The following is a 14,918-nucleotide window of genomic DNA, read 5'->3' as shown; positions in this document are numbered from 1 at the left end:
GAGCCGGGCGAGCTCTCAGGCTGCTGCGAACTCTCTTCTGAATCAGCCACCTAGAGGCGACTTTGGTGAGCGCGCGGCGCCCTGGTGGCTCCCCGCCCTCCCCTCTGATCATGTTGACATAAACGCAGGACAGGCCGTAGTACGGCGCGGCGCAGCGACGTTCCAGTTTCCGACACCTTCTTTTTATAACTCGGCTCTATTCCCCCAGCACTCGACCTGTGAAAACCACGCCTATGCAGCCACACAATTGGTCCGAAAGCGTCAAAGAGCCAATCAACAAGCCTTGGGCTCCCGCAGCCCACAGCGCAGCCCGACCGTCCAGAGCCGCCGAGCAGACGCCCGGGGAATTCTAGAGGCGGAGGAGGGTGGCGAGGTGCTCTCTCTCTCTCTCTCTTTTTCTCTCTCTCTCCCTCCCTCTACTCGCCTACTCCAGCTCCCAATCACTCCTCTCTCTTCCTTCTTTCTCCTATTTTTTTTTTTTTTTGCACCCGTCTTCTTGATCCTCCCTCGCCCTGCGTGCCCGGACGCTGATTTTTTTTTTTAATTTATTATTTTTAGGAAAGCGATTTCGCTCACGTTTTTTTAGCACAAGGAAGACAGCCGGGTCCCCGAGGCAGAAGATCGCAGGCACCATTCGATCGCCACCCAGACACTGCGCGCAGCCCGGAGCCAGAGAGGAGGAACGCGAACCGAAGCCAGCTTCGCAGTTCGAGTTTTGAAAGCGCCGCTGGAAGGGGGCTTAAATCGCTTTTTTTTTTTTTTTTTTTTTTTTAAGGAGAGACTTTTCCTCCCCCCTTGATCTCTCGCTGCCTGTGAAAGCAAGAGTCTAGCTCAACTAAGACGCCTCCTGCGAGAAAGCCAGAGAAGAGCTAGGGGGCGGGGAAGGAGTCGAAAAAAAGGTTAAAAAAAAAAAGTCTCCGAGAACCTTGCGCTTTGGCAACAAAGAGCGTGGGAGCCGGGGAGCCACCCCGGGAAAGGGCTGCTGTGTCTATTTCCAGCTAAGCCACAGGGCTCGGGCGCCAGTCGAGCCCCTGCTTGCTGCTTGCCCTACTGAAAGCGACTTCCAGGAGCGGCTTTTCCAACACACTCCGCGTACCAGGACAGCCCCCGCGGCGGCTATGTCTCCCGATCTGTCGCCTTGTCCTCTGTAAAAGCGGCATTCCCTTCCCGCCCCGCAAAGACACTTTCCCCCCCTCCTCCCTTTCAAACGCTTTATTTGTAATTCGTCCCTCTTTTTATTTTAAGCAAAACTATGTGTCGCTGTTGAATTTTTTTAATTATTATTTTTGAAAAGCAACAACAAAAGCGGAGGCAAGCCAGCAGCTGCGGACTGGTTCCCTGTCTGGAGCGGATGAGCCTCTCCATGAGAGATCCGGTTATCCCTGGGACAAGCATGGCCTATCATCCGTTCCTACCTCACCGGGCGCCGGACTTCGCCATGAGCGCGGTGCTGGGCCACCAGCCCCCTTTCTTCCCCGCGCTAACGCTGCCTCCCAACGGCGCCGCGGCGCTCTCGCTGCCCGGAGCCCTGGCCAAGCCCATCATGGATCAGTTAGTAGGGGCTGCTGAGACCGGCATCCCTTTCTCATCCCTGGGACCCCAGGCACATCTGAGACCTCTGAAGACCATGGAACCCGAAGAAGACGTAGAAGACGACCCCAAGGTGCACCTGGAGGCCAAGGAACTTTGGGACCAGTTTCACAAGCGGGGTACAGAGATGGTCATTACAAAGTCAGGAAGGTAAGTCAGTAATCGGTGGGGACACCCTCCCCAAAGCAATCTGAAGTTTTTCATATCTCGTTTGTCTGTCTCTTAAAACAGTAGATTCTGGCTAACTGTTAACGTTTGAAACGAAAACTTTCTGTCCCCCCCAAATATGTGGATATTCCAGGGCCTTGCCTTAAGGGTCAGGAAGTTTCAGCCTACCCGGGGCCCTCTCTGCACGGTTCTTAGGAATCCGGGATTCCCTACAGAATACAGAGTGTTTTCCATCGAAGGAGAAGCGGACTTCTGCAGCATTTGAGAAAAGGACCTTGTTGCAGGAAGTCCGTTTGTAAAGCCATTCTGAAATATCATTATTTCTGTTTGGTTTTGTCTGTTCGATTTTATTTCCCAGGACAGACCTTCAAGCCCCTCTTAGACAGTAATGGGAGACCCGTGAGGATTCCTCTGGCCGGCTCTACTCTTCAGCCTTGTCTCAGGGGCTGAAGGGGGGCCTAAGCCTGGTGGGTGTGAGGCAGAAAAATCAGGGGAAGCGGGGAGGACATTTGGGTTTCTTTCCCGTTGCCATCTCTCACGTCTGCAAACCCAGGGAAATCAGAGCAGGTAATTTTTACAATTAAGGTTATGTGTATAGACCCAAGGAACCCACGAGAATATGCACCCTGCCTTTGTGTTTGAATATTATTACTACTTTACGTAACATTTAGTGTCCTTGCCTGACCGAAACAAGTTTGTTAAGGACCCCAGGACTAGCATTTAAAACCACTGATTAAAAAAAAAAAAAAAAAAAAAAAAAAAAAAAAACATAGGTAGCTTTGAGGTTTATCACGATACCAGTTGGAGAGACACAAAAATAAAACCCCACTTTCAGTCTCCTTCCAAACTACTTGAGGCCAAAGTTTGGCATGGGATCGTTTTCCAAGCCACAAGACATTTAGTCGGTTTTCATAACCGGGCACTTCCTTTTAAGTCAAAAGTACAGAAAGCCAGCACTTCTGTGAAATTAAACAGCAGAGTCTTGCAGTGGCCTACTGAGTAGAGGAATGTGGTTTATAGCTTAAATCACGGATGGGTTACCAGGCCCGGACGCTAGCCCGTCTCCAGCCTCCGCCCTGAGAACTCAACGGTAACAGGCACACACTTCGCCAGCCTCTGTCCAGAAGTGGGCATTTATTTCCTCGATAAGTTTTAACGTTTTCTCATCGGCCAGCTGGTGGAAAATCTGAACCCTTATTAACCACGGGTCCTTAGAACCCTGCTTCTAGTTATTTCAAACTAAATACATTCAGGAAAGGAGAAGAAGAAGAAGAAAAAAAAACTTAAGCAAGAATCCATCCGTCTTTATAAGAGGGCAATCTAAACGGACACATAAACAAACAATGTTTTTTAAAGAAATAGTAGATTCTCTTAGAGGAGGTTGCTGTAATTAATTTGATTTGAGGCTTGGGATTTAAAAAAATGAGATATTGAGCAGTTTTAATGTTAGCATGGAAGTAAACAATTTCGCTTGTAGTTGCCCTACAGACTCCCTGGTTGCAGCAGAAGGCCTTAAGCTTTTAGATGGTGCCAAGCACCTTGGAAGCCAAGTCCGAGGTTCTGAGCCATTTACCGGGTCTTATTTATGTATTTTCCTTTTTCTGTGCTCTTGTAGGCGAATGTTCCCTCCGTTTAAAGTGAGGTGCTCTGGGCTGGATAAAAAGGCCAAGTATATTTTATTAATGGACATTATAGCTGCTGATGACTGTCGATATAAATTTCACAATTCTCGGTGGATGGTGGCCGGTAAGGCAGACCCCGAAATGCCAAAGAGAATGTATATACACCCAGACAGCCCTGCTACGGGGGAGCAGTGGATGTCCAAAGTCGTCACTTTCCACAAACTGAAACTCACCAACAACATATCGGATAAACACGGATTTGTAAGTTTCACTGACTATCAGTAAGACTCTCCGGGAGGTCTGGGTTTCTAGGGCCCAGACTCCTCTCTGCCTGCTGGTTGCTACACATAGCCAACTTTGTTAAATTTGCAACCTAGTTGCAGAGTGGATGGGGGGGGGGGGGGGGGGGGGGCGGTTGTTGCTCCCTGGATCATGGAAAGCCTGACAATCTAGAAGAATTTACCGGAATAGCAACCAAAGGTCCTGGATGGGTGCGGGACCTGGAAGTGTAGAGTAATAGTAAGAATAAAAAGTTATGAATCAGTTTATAAAGTTTCGTATGTGGACGGGGCTTGTTTTGCTTACAAACATTTTATTTCTTTGAAATCAGCCATGCCATTTCTTGGGAGAGTTGAGCGTTCAAAGCCTTGACCGTGTGTGGTTTTGAGGCTGTGAATACAGTTTTGAAAGCATATTTTTCTTTTGCTAAGAGCGATTTGGGCCCGGGAGAAAGACGGAATAGGAACAAGCTTAAATCTTTGGCATTAAACAATATGTAATGGTGTGTGTGTGTGTGTGTGTGTGTGTGTGTGTGTGTGTGTGTGTGTGTTGGGGAGCGCCTGAGGATTCCCCTCCCGAGTACTCCAGTGTGCCTAGGGACTTTAGGGAAAGACTTGGGTTGCCTGTGAAAGTCAGGCTGGGGGCCCTTTGCCTGTCCTCACTACCCCTCCTCAACATTTCAATAGAATAAACAGTGATAAGCGAAGAATAAGCAGAAAGATTAGGCCCTGGAAGACGTGAATGGCTCGGAAATAATCTAAAGCGGACAGGGATTGCATTTGAAACCCTTGATTTGATTAGGGCATAAATATTCCTCTCTAGAGCTCTGCCTCTCAAGGCCTTAAGTGGATTGGGCTTGTCAATTAGTGGGCGCTTAAAGTACTGAATCATTTTGTAAATTAAAATGCATGTTTTTCTCTATCTTTTAAGACTTTGGCCTTCCCAAGCGATCACGCAACGTGGCAGGGGAATTATAGTTTTGGGACCCAGGTAGGCTAGGGTTCAAGGTACTAATGAACGTGTAGATGGTGAGGGTGGGGTTGTGGGGGGCAGGAATTCTGCCGAGGAACAATTTTGGAGTCTCCAGAAGATAACATCTGTGGAGTGAAACGGACCCAAGGAGATGGGCTTTGGTCCCACCAGTGGGGCCGATGTCGGCTTTGGCAGGGGAAGTGAGGATGTCATTTGTCCTGTGAGGTCTTTTCCTTCTCTTTTAATGTGTTTGTCCCCTTCCCTGCTTCTACAGACTATACTCAACTCGATGCATAAGTACCAGCCGCGGTTCCACATCGTCAGAGCCAACGATATCCTGAAACTGCCTTACAGTACTTTTCGAACATACCTGTTCCCGGAAACGGAATTCATTGCCGTTACTGCCTATCAGAATGACAAGGTAACGAACCCACGGGGCTTCTGGAGCTGCCGCCTCTAAGCTTGCTTGATATCAGGGCTGAGAGAGTTTATACCAGGGCCTTGGGCAGAGAGTTGGGGAATTTTCTTGTGTGACTCTACATTCTTGGGGGAAGAGAGCCGAGGAGGCCTGATTCCTTTCACTTGGGGAGGAACAGCTTGAGATCTGTATTATAAATTGCTATTCCAATCCCAGCCTGTCCCCTGGGGCTTGTCTCCTGATACAAGGAACCAGCTAGCAGTTTAAGGTGAAAGGCATCTGGGATCTGGATGGAACTGGATAGAATAGGTAGAGATGGCCTCTCCTCTCATAGTCAGAGATCCTGAATAGATGATTTGTTTTTATTACTTCTTATGCTGGTGTGACTGTGTGTGTGTGTGTGTGTGTGTGTGTGTGTGCAGGCGTCCTGTTACAGGATTATGTTAGTTGAGCTATCTGAGGCTTACTACTTAAAGGTGGACACAGTCACCAACCAGATCATCTTAAAGTTTTTCTCCCTCGGACCTGAAGCTGGGGATTAAGAAAGGCTCCCTGATGAGGCGACACCTGGAATCTGCAGTTGTCCTGGCCTGAAGGTCAGGGAAACTGAACACAGAGGCCCAAAGAAGAGTGTTCATTGGTGACTCTCTAGCTCAGAGCTTGGCGATTGGGGGTAGGTGGGGGGGAGGGGGTTAGGACCCCTGCCGGACTTCACTTGAGCCCTGGACCTCAGGGAAAGTCCACTTTACCTGGCAACTCCTTGTACTTTGAACTTGTGGCCACTGTCCCTGGCCCCTGGTCACTGATCCTTACATTTGCTAGACTGAATGATAAGTCATCACCTGCTCTTCTGCTGGCCTCGTGCAAAAACCTACTACTGTCTAGCCTCCATTAAATAGCAGAACCCAGAGCCACTGCACAGGTTCCCGCCTCTGACTAGTAACAGGATATATATTCGTTTTTCTACTAAGAGAGGAGGTTTTAAAGATAACGATCTGAAAAATGCAGGCTCCTCTAGACCCAGAGTCCGGGGAATGTTATACCAATTAAGTTGTTACTTTAATGACTTTAAAAAAAAAAATCAGAGTCCAGGGTCCTTCTCTACCTAATGGTGGTGGTGGTTAAAAAAAACAAAAAACAAAAAACAAACAAGAGATGACAGATGAAAACAAATATTACCAATGCCCATTCCTTTTTACACCTGTAAAATCCTTGGTATGATTGGTAATTCCCTCAACTCCATTATTGCCCCTGGGGGGTGGGGGCAGGTCACCCTAGAGCAATGTAGTGAAACCCTATAATTAATTAGATTCACAGAAAAGGTTTTGGTGTATATGGTGTGTGTGTGTGTGTGTGTGTGTGTGCTTATACATACATGTATGTGTTTGGAGGTTGGTAAGGAGCAGGAAGCAGCATTTTAACACATTTTATAACTAATTAAGATGTATTTAAAAAAACAGAAGCCTACTAACTCATTATCTACAGGCTGTGCCCATGGGCTGTTTTGGGATAGTCTTCATTTCTAAACGGTCCAAGGGAAGGAGTTTCTACGGATAATGTCAATGTGGAATTCTTGCTTGGCTCCCAGAACCTGTATAGGTTGCTACAGTATCTTATGACACTTCAGCCTCACACCCAATTCCTGCCCTGCGCCATCTTCCCCCTCACTTTTACACAGAGCATCCCTGGGACCCTTAGGGCAGTTTACAGAGGAAGACTGTGGAGCTGGGGGTGGGGTGGGGTGGGGTGGGGCGGACACGTTTAGAACATTCTAGAACGTGAAGCTAATGTCCGTCTTGCTTGTGTGTCTCCTCTAGATAACTCAGTTAAAAATAGACAACAATCCTTTTGCAAAGGGTTTTCGGGATACTGGCAATGGAAGGAGAGAAAAAAGGTGAGTGATGAGTCTCAGTTTAGGGGATAATTGAGGGAAAGTGTTTTCCTGGACTCAGAAGTCTTATAAAGAAGTAGAGGTGCAAGATTACTTGGATTGAGAAGAATGGGAGGGTGTCAGCTCCGTAACAGCCCAGGCCCAGATAGAGAGGTGCTCTATGCTTCTTGCTGCCTTTAAGGGAACTCAGGCTACTCTGGAGTTCTGATCAGAAAGGGGTCTCAGAGGTAACAAATTATAGGGATACCTATTAATCATTAGTTTGACATTCTTCCTGGGCAAGACCCAAGAAGGAAGCTACTCACAGATTTCTTTTAGAGTCTTTGCAACCTTAAGTCCCAAATTGTACCAGCCTGGAGTTAAGGCCCCTTGAAGACTCCAGGGCACCTCCCTCCTCCCTCATGGGTCTCTGTATCTGTTTGTTTGCTTTTGGTTTTTTGCTTTAAGTAAACAGCTGGACATTATAGACACTGCTCATGCATGTTCCTTTTCAAATATTTTTTCTACAAAGCAGAAAATTGTGTAGCAACTTTTAAACTTCATTCCCTTGGGTCTGAGCAGTAAAAACAAAACAAAACAAAACAACAACAACAACAACAAAAAAAAAACCCAATAATCTCTAAGCTGGGCCTGGAAGCGTACTCCTTTAATTCTAGCGGCAGGTGGATCTCTGTGAGTTCATAAGGCCAGCCTGGTTGATCTACAGACCAAGCTACCATTGAGAAACACCATCTTGAAAACAAAAATAATTTCTAACATTGAAATGTAAGCTCCCACTATTGTGTTGGGAGACTGGTGGTAGTCGGATGTATGATGTAATGAATGTTTTCTGCCCATCTCAGCACCGTGCAGTGCAGGGGTTTAGTGGGCTAGGTACCCATAGCGCCCTCCCTACTGTAAGGCCAGTTGTGACTGTCCCCAGCCAACTCTAACCTCTGTCCTGAGGTTTTAAACAAATGTCCCAGGCCAAGATTTTTTCCTATTGCATAGTCCTCCCAGCTAAACAGGCAAGAACAATGCTGGGGTCTGTGTTGTGGAGCCTCCCTGGGGTCAGAGCATGTCTCAGGGTTCACATTGGGCAGTGGGGTGAGGTGTGTGCCAGTCGGGAAAGTGGGAGGAAGGGAAAAAGGGGTGCAGAGGTGCCATCCTCTAACGAGGGGTGGGGGCCCCTTTACAGAAAGCAGCTCACTCTGCAGTCCATGAGGGTGTTTGACGAAAGGCACAAGAAGGAGACCTCAGATGAGTCCTCCAGTGAGCAGACAGCCTTCAACTGCTTTGCCCAGGCCTCCTCTCCCGCTGTGTCCACTGTGGGTACATCCAACCTCAAAGGTAAGCCTGGCCTTCTCTGCCACCACCGGACTCCAGTGGCCCTGAGACTTTAAGAGTTAGAGAAGGTTATAAACCAGCAACAGGCTCGCTTTAGATGTAGGCCTTTCTAGAATTTGCAGACATGCCTTTTGAAGTGGGGATAGCCTAGGAGACCTTGGAACACCCTCCCCCACAATCCTATTTGGCTGCTCTGTGTGTGTGTGTGTGTGTGTGTGTGTGTGTCCATGTCCTCTTGGCAAGACCGTTTTACAAAGCACCCGAAGCACCTCTCTGTCCTTCTGTCTGTCCAACTATCTCTGTTCCCCCTTCTGCCCTCTTTCCAGTCAACAGTATCCAGCTGAATTCTGGGTGAGCATGTGTTGTGCAGGGTCTGTCGAAGGCCTGTGTCCCTCAGCTACCTGGTACCTGGGAGGGAGAAAAGGCGCAGCCCCTGGAGGAGGTGGTCTCAAGTCTCTGGGGGTCAGCTTTGGGGAGGTGGGGTAGGAATAGGAAAAGCGGCTTGGCTCTCGAGCCAGTTTTCTGTTTAAAGAGCAAATGGCATTTATTTAGAAAGAAGGCTCTCAACGGGAAGAAACCTGTTTTTTTTTTGTTTGTTTGTTTGTTTTGTTTTGTTTGGTTTTTTTTTGTTTTTTTTTAAGCAAAATAAAAGGAAAAGGGTTTTGTTTTTGTTTTTGTTTTGTTTTAGTCTTCAAACCCTTTAAGCTTTTAACATAAAGTGAGGTTTAGTTTCCTTTTTCTTTCTCCTTGTCTAGGACACCCACAGAGGAGGGTGTGGTGTGGTGGAAGAGAGATGAGAAAAAATAAAAATAAAAAAAGATATGATTGCCCCACCTTGTAGGAACTGAGACACACACACACACACACACAGAAGGCTCCCAGGGAGGGTGTTAGTTTCTGCCTGTGCCCATTCAGATGTCACTATCCATTCCAAATAAATCCTTCCCAAATTAATCACAAATTTGTGGACGCTCCTGACCTCTTTGTCACTTCCCCAAGCTAAAGATTTTGAAGGTAACTGGAATGTTCTCCAGCAGAGTTCAGAGGTCACAGGTTTTGGTCCTTTTAAGAAAAAGAAAAAAAAAATGAATTTGCAATCCAATAGAAGAGATGCTGGAGAAAGCCTTGGCTCCTTGCTGCCGGCTTTCTGGTTTTGTTTTGTTTTAAAGTACAGTCATTACAATGAGAAAAGCTGCCAGTTGGGGGGCCTGGTTGGCGGAGGTGGAACCCTTGTGATTCTTCTGAAAGTGTAAAGGTGTTAGATCATCACCATTATCATCCCATTTTACAGACCGGGAAAATGAAGGCAGGGAGTGATGCAGGTGGGATTACACGGCCAATAAACCACCCAGTGAGGAGTCTTGTTCTTGAGATATTTTCTATAGTCCAGGCTGTCCTTCTGTCTCAGACTCCCCAGTGTGTTAGCAAGCCAGGCATTGCTCCACTGCGCTGGGCTGGGGGGGTGGGTGGGGTTTAAACTATGAAATGAGATTGACTGTCGTTTCCCCGGGCCTTTTCCTCTCCTCCCCCAGATCTGTGTCCCAGCGAAGCCGAGAGTGATGCCGAGGCTGAAAGCAAAGAGGAGCACGGCCCCGAGGCCTGCGACGCGGCCAAGATTTCCACCACCACAGCCGAGGAGCCAGGCCGCGACAAGGGCAGCCCGGCCACCAGGGCGCAGCTGTTCCCCGCGGAACCCAGCCGGGCCCGCGACACCGCGCGTCTGGACAAGGCATCGCCAGACTCGCGCCACAGCCCGGCCACTATCTCGTCCAGCACGCGCGTCCCGGGAGCGGATGAGCGCAGGAGTCCCGGGCGCGAGGGTCCAGTCGCCACCAAGGTGGATGAGGCGCGCGCGATGCCTGCCAAGGACGCCTTCGCTCCTCTGTCAGTTCAGACAGACGCCACCGCGCACCTAGCGCAGGGGCCCCTCCCGGGCTTGGGTTTCGCCCCAGGCCTAGCTGGCCAGCAGTTCTTCAACGGGCACCCTCTCTTCCTGCACCCGGGCCAGTTTGCCATGGGAGGCGCCTTCTCCAGTATGGCTGCAGGCATGGGGCCCCTGCTGGCTACAGTATCCGGGGCATCCACCGGCGTCTCAGGCCTGGATTCCACAGCCATGGCTTCGGCTGCTGCAGCGCAGGGACTGTCCGGGGCGTCGGCTGCCACCCTGCCCTTCCACCTCCAACAACACGTTCTGGCCTCCCAGGTATTGCTTCCTGCCTGCCTGCAGGCTCATGCCCGCCCATCGCCGGTTTAAGCCAGCCTCAGTCCCAGTCCCTTGCCTAGGAGCTTTAGCTAGTAATCCTTGCTAGTAACTATTAGAATATTTTATTGACTCTATACGGGGTGTAGTATCTATCTCACTGAGCCATCGTGACCCCCTCCCCCAGCTCCTCCTTAAATTGCTTCCAGTATGTTAGGCTGTGAATAGCTTAGCTCCACACTATTAGCTTGATTTGATGTCTCATCACTGGCCCAGAGAGGTTGAATCCTTTAGCTAAGGTTACCCAGCTGGTTCCTTGGTGAAGCAGAGCCGTGTCCAAATCCCAGGACCTCTTTTAGTTTCTTCTTCCAGCCAACTTGTTTTAGGGGAAGGCTTGTAGCCACTACTCCCCCAGGAGAGGCCCGAGGTGTGGGGAGGGGAAGTCACTGATTCCCTGGGTGAGAATTTGGTCTGGAGTGAGCAAGCCTTCTCCCTAGTTCAAAGCCTTTCTCCTCCACCCAAGCAGCCCAGCCTATCTCCAAAGGGTTAATGGGTTGCGAGCACACGTGGGAAATGTCAAAGAAAGGAGGTGCTGGCAAGCCTGTGGTGTGTGTGTGTGTGTGTGTGGTTCAGACAGCTGTGTCTGTGCAAGAAAAGGGCTCCAGAGACGGCTCTGAATCCAGTGGAAAGCCTCTCTGGGATTTTTTTTTCCCAGTCTACTCCGACCTTTTGTTTTGTCTGACCCTCGCCTGAGCCAAAAGGCACACATACATGGTCCTCCTCATTGGGGGAGGATGCAGCCAAGAAAAGGGCTAGCCTCTAGCTTACCACCCATCCTACCTCATTACACCACCCCGCCCTCTACCCACCTCCCCCAGAATGGCAGGTGACAGGTAGAGGAGGGGCAGCCAGAACTGACTAGTCTAGTGGCACCGCCAGATAAAGGACACACCCAGGGCTCTTGCATTCAAATTCTGCTTCTGTTATGCTTCCCTGCCCTACCCCATGACGTGCCTCAGTTTCCCGCCTGGAAGCTAGCTGGGCACTTGCTGTCTTAGTACTTAACACCTTTTTACTCCCCCACCCACCCACCCAATTTCACAGCATTCTTATCTGTTTCTTACCAGAGAAAGCTCTAGAGGAGAAAATGGAAGATATTATGATACTGTGTGCACCAGAGTTTAATTCTAGCCTCTTTGGTGGAAGCCTTCTCTGAGGCCACTCCACGGGTGCAGCTGCTCGCCCTCCTGGGAACTTGTTAATAGCCCCGAGGTCAGGCACCGTGCCACGAACTCTCCAGTTTATTAACCCCTTGTTTTAGCATGCAACCTAGGGAAAATATTGTCCCTCAACTCCTCCAAAACAGGTGGTTTGCTCCAGATAGCAGGAGGTGGAGGAGAGAGAGGGCTTCCCCACCCTCTGACTCCCTTTGTTTCTTCTCTCTCTTCCACAGGGCTTGGCCATGTCGCCTTTCGGGAGCCTGTTTCCTTACCCCTACACTTACATGGCGGCAGCTGCTGCAGCCTCCTCCGCGGCCGCCTCCAGCTCCGTGCATCGCCACCCGTTCCTCAATTTGAACAGCATGCGCCCCAGGCTGCGTTACAGCCCGTATTCCATCCCGGTTCCGGTGCCTGATAGCAGCTTGCTGGCCACTGCATTACCGTCCATGGCTTCCGCTGCGGGGCCCCTAGACGGCAAAGCGGCCGCCCTGGCAGCCAGCCCAGCCTCGGTGGCTGTGGACTCGGGGTCGGAACTGAACAGCCGCTCGTCCACGCTGTCCTCCGGCTCAGTGTCATTGTCACCCAAACTCTGCTCCGAGAAGGAGGCGGCTACCAGCGAACTGCAGAGCATTCAGCGGCTGGTCAGTGGCTTGGAAGCCAAGCCAGACAGGTCCTGCAGCGGGTCCCCTTAAAAAAAAAAAAAGCCGCCCCAAAGGTCTCTCCATTCCAGTTTGGTCAAATCTGCCAGTGCACTTTGTTAGATGTAAAATAAACCACGGGCCTTCCACATGGGGTGACCCCCCCCCCAATCCCTTTCAGTTTTGTCTGAGAAGGAGCACTACAACCCTTCCAGAGAGCGTGCTAGAGACCACAGGCCCTGCTGTCTTGGGCTGTGTAACTGGGCTGCTGTTGTATTGAAACGCTGGGCTGAGATGGGGGGCAAACAGGCTTTTGAGTCTTGAGCGACTCGTGGTTCTGGCTGGTGTGGAAGTTGGGCCTGAAGAACTAGGTAGCCAGGCCGGCCAGGAGCACGGGTCTTTGAGAGACTTTACCTGAATCTTTTCCCCTTCGTGTGTCCAGTGGAAACATTTCCCCTCTAAACAAACAAAACCAATATGGGGCAGGGGAATGGAGTCCCCGTGGAACTGTCTATGAAGACTGAAACTCACCAATTGCTGAGTACTTTCGTTGGGGCAGGGAGAGGAGGGGCCTTATCCTTGCCCAGGTCTATATTAAAGGAATCCTGTGTCTTTTTTTTTTTTTTTTTTTTTTTAAATATTGTGATGTTTTAAGAGCCAATGCTGGCTGCTTTTCTGCATGTTACAGTTTTCTGGGTTTTATTTTGGCTTTTTCTTTTCTCCTCTTACGGGAAAACAACGGAAGTCCCATTATCCCCAACCTTGCTCAAGTTGGCAACCGGGAGGAAGTGGGGGTTAAAGGGGGGAGTGTGAAACCAATCGAGTTTATTTTATCTAAGCGCTGTAGAGGGCTTCGTGTGCCTGTTGGACCATTAGTCTCTTTTAACTGTATATGCAATAACAAGGTTTTAAAAGAAATAATAAAGAGGAAACACGACTATTGGACAAAGTATTTATGTAATTATTTGATATCTCTTGTAAATAGGTGGAATATGACTGCTCAGAAAGTTAAAACTTTTAATTTATTGAATTGTACATAGCTGGATGTAAATAGCGTGTCTGTCAGGTTTTATTCTTGTTTTGCCTTTTGGGTTTTATTTCCAGGTCAGGAGATGTCTAATCCACACTAACAACTGTAGGCTTCTGTATTGTTCCCAGGCTTTCAAGTAGGGTTGGCTGCAAAGTTTTGGTTTTTTGGTTTTTTAAATGTCCTTAGAGCTGATGGTAGGGTCAGGAGTACTCTTTCCCATTTTCACCAAAATTGGGGAGGTATTGGCCCTTCCGGGCTCCATTCGAAATTCTCTAAACTCTTGACACCCCCAGAGGGGTTGAGATTGTTGTGGGGGCCGCCTGTTCAGAGGCCACCACATAGCCTTCCTAATTTTTCATAGACTCTGGTATCTTCTAACCCATGTGAGGTTTTCATTTTTTCATCTTGATGGTGTTTTTGGATTGGTGTATGGAAGAGGGACTCTGGCTCAAATGACCATGAAAGGCAAAACAAAACAAAAAAACTAAAAAGAGAGAGAGAGAGAGAGAGAGAAACAAATAAACAAAAGAAAAAAAAAACCCAAAGAAGGCGTATTTTGTGTTTAGTCCTTGATGAGTTTTCTGTAATTCTCCCCCTCTTTAAGAACATCACTGAAATTTCAATAAATTTTTATTGAAATGAGTTTTGAAGTTGTGTTAATGATTTCTTCTAGAGTGTCTTTCAAAGCTGGATAGAAGAGGGTGATCTGCCTGCTCCTTCCTCTCCTCTTTAAATAATAATTAAGACCACCTCCACCCCTCCCCGCAACCTAAAATGAGATGTCACTCAAGTTAAAAGTCTGAAAACAAGCCCCTTACTCCGGCCAAGGGGGCCCACATTGATTTGAAAATATTTTCCCTTTAATTTAGGGAGCAGAACAGGAGAGGAAAAGGGCCTGATTAGGTTTCGCAAAGAGGAACTTCATATACATCAGTTTTAATGGGAGAAGATTTTACCCTGTGTTCAAAGTCGGCTTTTCCCCCCACAGGAATCCGACCGGAAATAAAAAGCTAGGAAGGGTTTTCGATTTTAATTCGTTTTTCCCTTTTCTGACATGGATCACAAAACAAAATAAATAAAAGTCCCTTACACCCACAGGACCCAGCCCAGGAAAAGGTTAAGCAGAGTCCCTTACCCATGGACAGTCAGGGCCGTGGTAAGGCCAAGAAGGGTAGTCCACAGTTAACACATTAGTTTGGCTATGAGAGGCAAGGTACTTTGGGACTCCAAATGGACCCTCCAAGGCAAAACTCCCCCCGCCCCAAGCTGCCACCTCGTCCTCCTAAGCAATCCCGCGTCTGTTAAGGCGAGTAAGCAAGTTATCTTTTTGAAGTTCAGTTATCTTTGAATCTTGCAGAGTGAAGCCTCTGTCTTAGGTCTCCTCACTCTCCAGGATCCTGGGGGGGGGGGGAGGCGTGTGTGTGTGTGTGTGTGTGTGTGTGTGTGTGTTGGAGTGGCGAGGGAATGTACTCTGAAGTTAGCCCTTAGGACTGTCTTGCCCTGGGGGCCTTGACTCAAAGACCCAGCCGGAGCCTGCCTGGCGGCTGACTTGCCCCCAACCCCC

The 14,918-nt window shown here is 48.8% G+C and overlaps 1 protein-coding gene across 3 annotated transcripts; it reads left to right on the top strand.

The window, feature by feature from the left end:
* Positions 1-204: 204 nt before the first annotated feature.
* Tbx3 (T-box transcription factor 3) lies at positions 205-13,961 on the top strand. 3 transcript variants are annotated; one of them, XM_052168549.1, is made up of 9 exons: positions 205-373; positions 559-1,740; positions 3,374-3,641; positions 4,590-4,649; positions 4,906-5,052; positions 6,867-6,943; positions 8,118-8,269; positions 9,799-10,469; positions 11,920-13,961. In XM_052168549.1, exons 2-9 carry the CDS (start codon positions 1,352-1,354, stop codon positions 12,376-12,378), a joined length of 2,223 nt encoding a protein of 740 aa, XP_052024509.1. In that variant the 5' UTR covers positions 205-373; positions 559-1,351; the 3' UTR covers positions 12,379-13,961. The 3 variants fall into 3 exon arrangements, with proteins under 3 accessions (XP_052024509.1, XP_052024508.1, XP_052024510.1); XM_052168548.1 differs by having other exon boundaries at positions 205-1,740; XM_052168550.1 differs by lacking the exon at positions 4,590-4,649 and having other exon boundaries at positions 205-1,740.
* Positions 13,962-14,918: the final 957 nt, after the last annotated feature.

The sequence above is a fragment of the Apodemus sylvaticus genome, chromosome 22, assembly GCF_947179515.1.
Source record: "Apodemus sylvaticus chromosome 22, mApoSyl1.1, whole genome shotgun sequence".
Classification (NCBI taxonomy): Eukaryota; Metazoa; Chordata; class Mammalia; order Rodentia; family Muridae; genus Apodemus; species Apodemus sylvaticus.
This window is presented reverse-complemented; position numbering and strand designations above follow the sequence as displayed.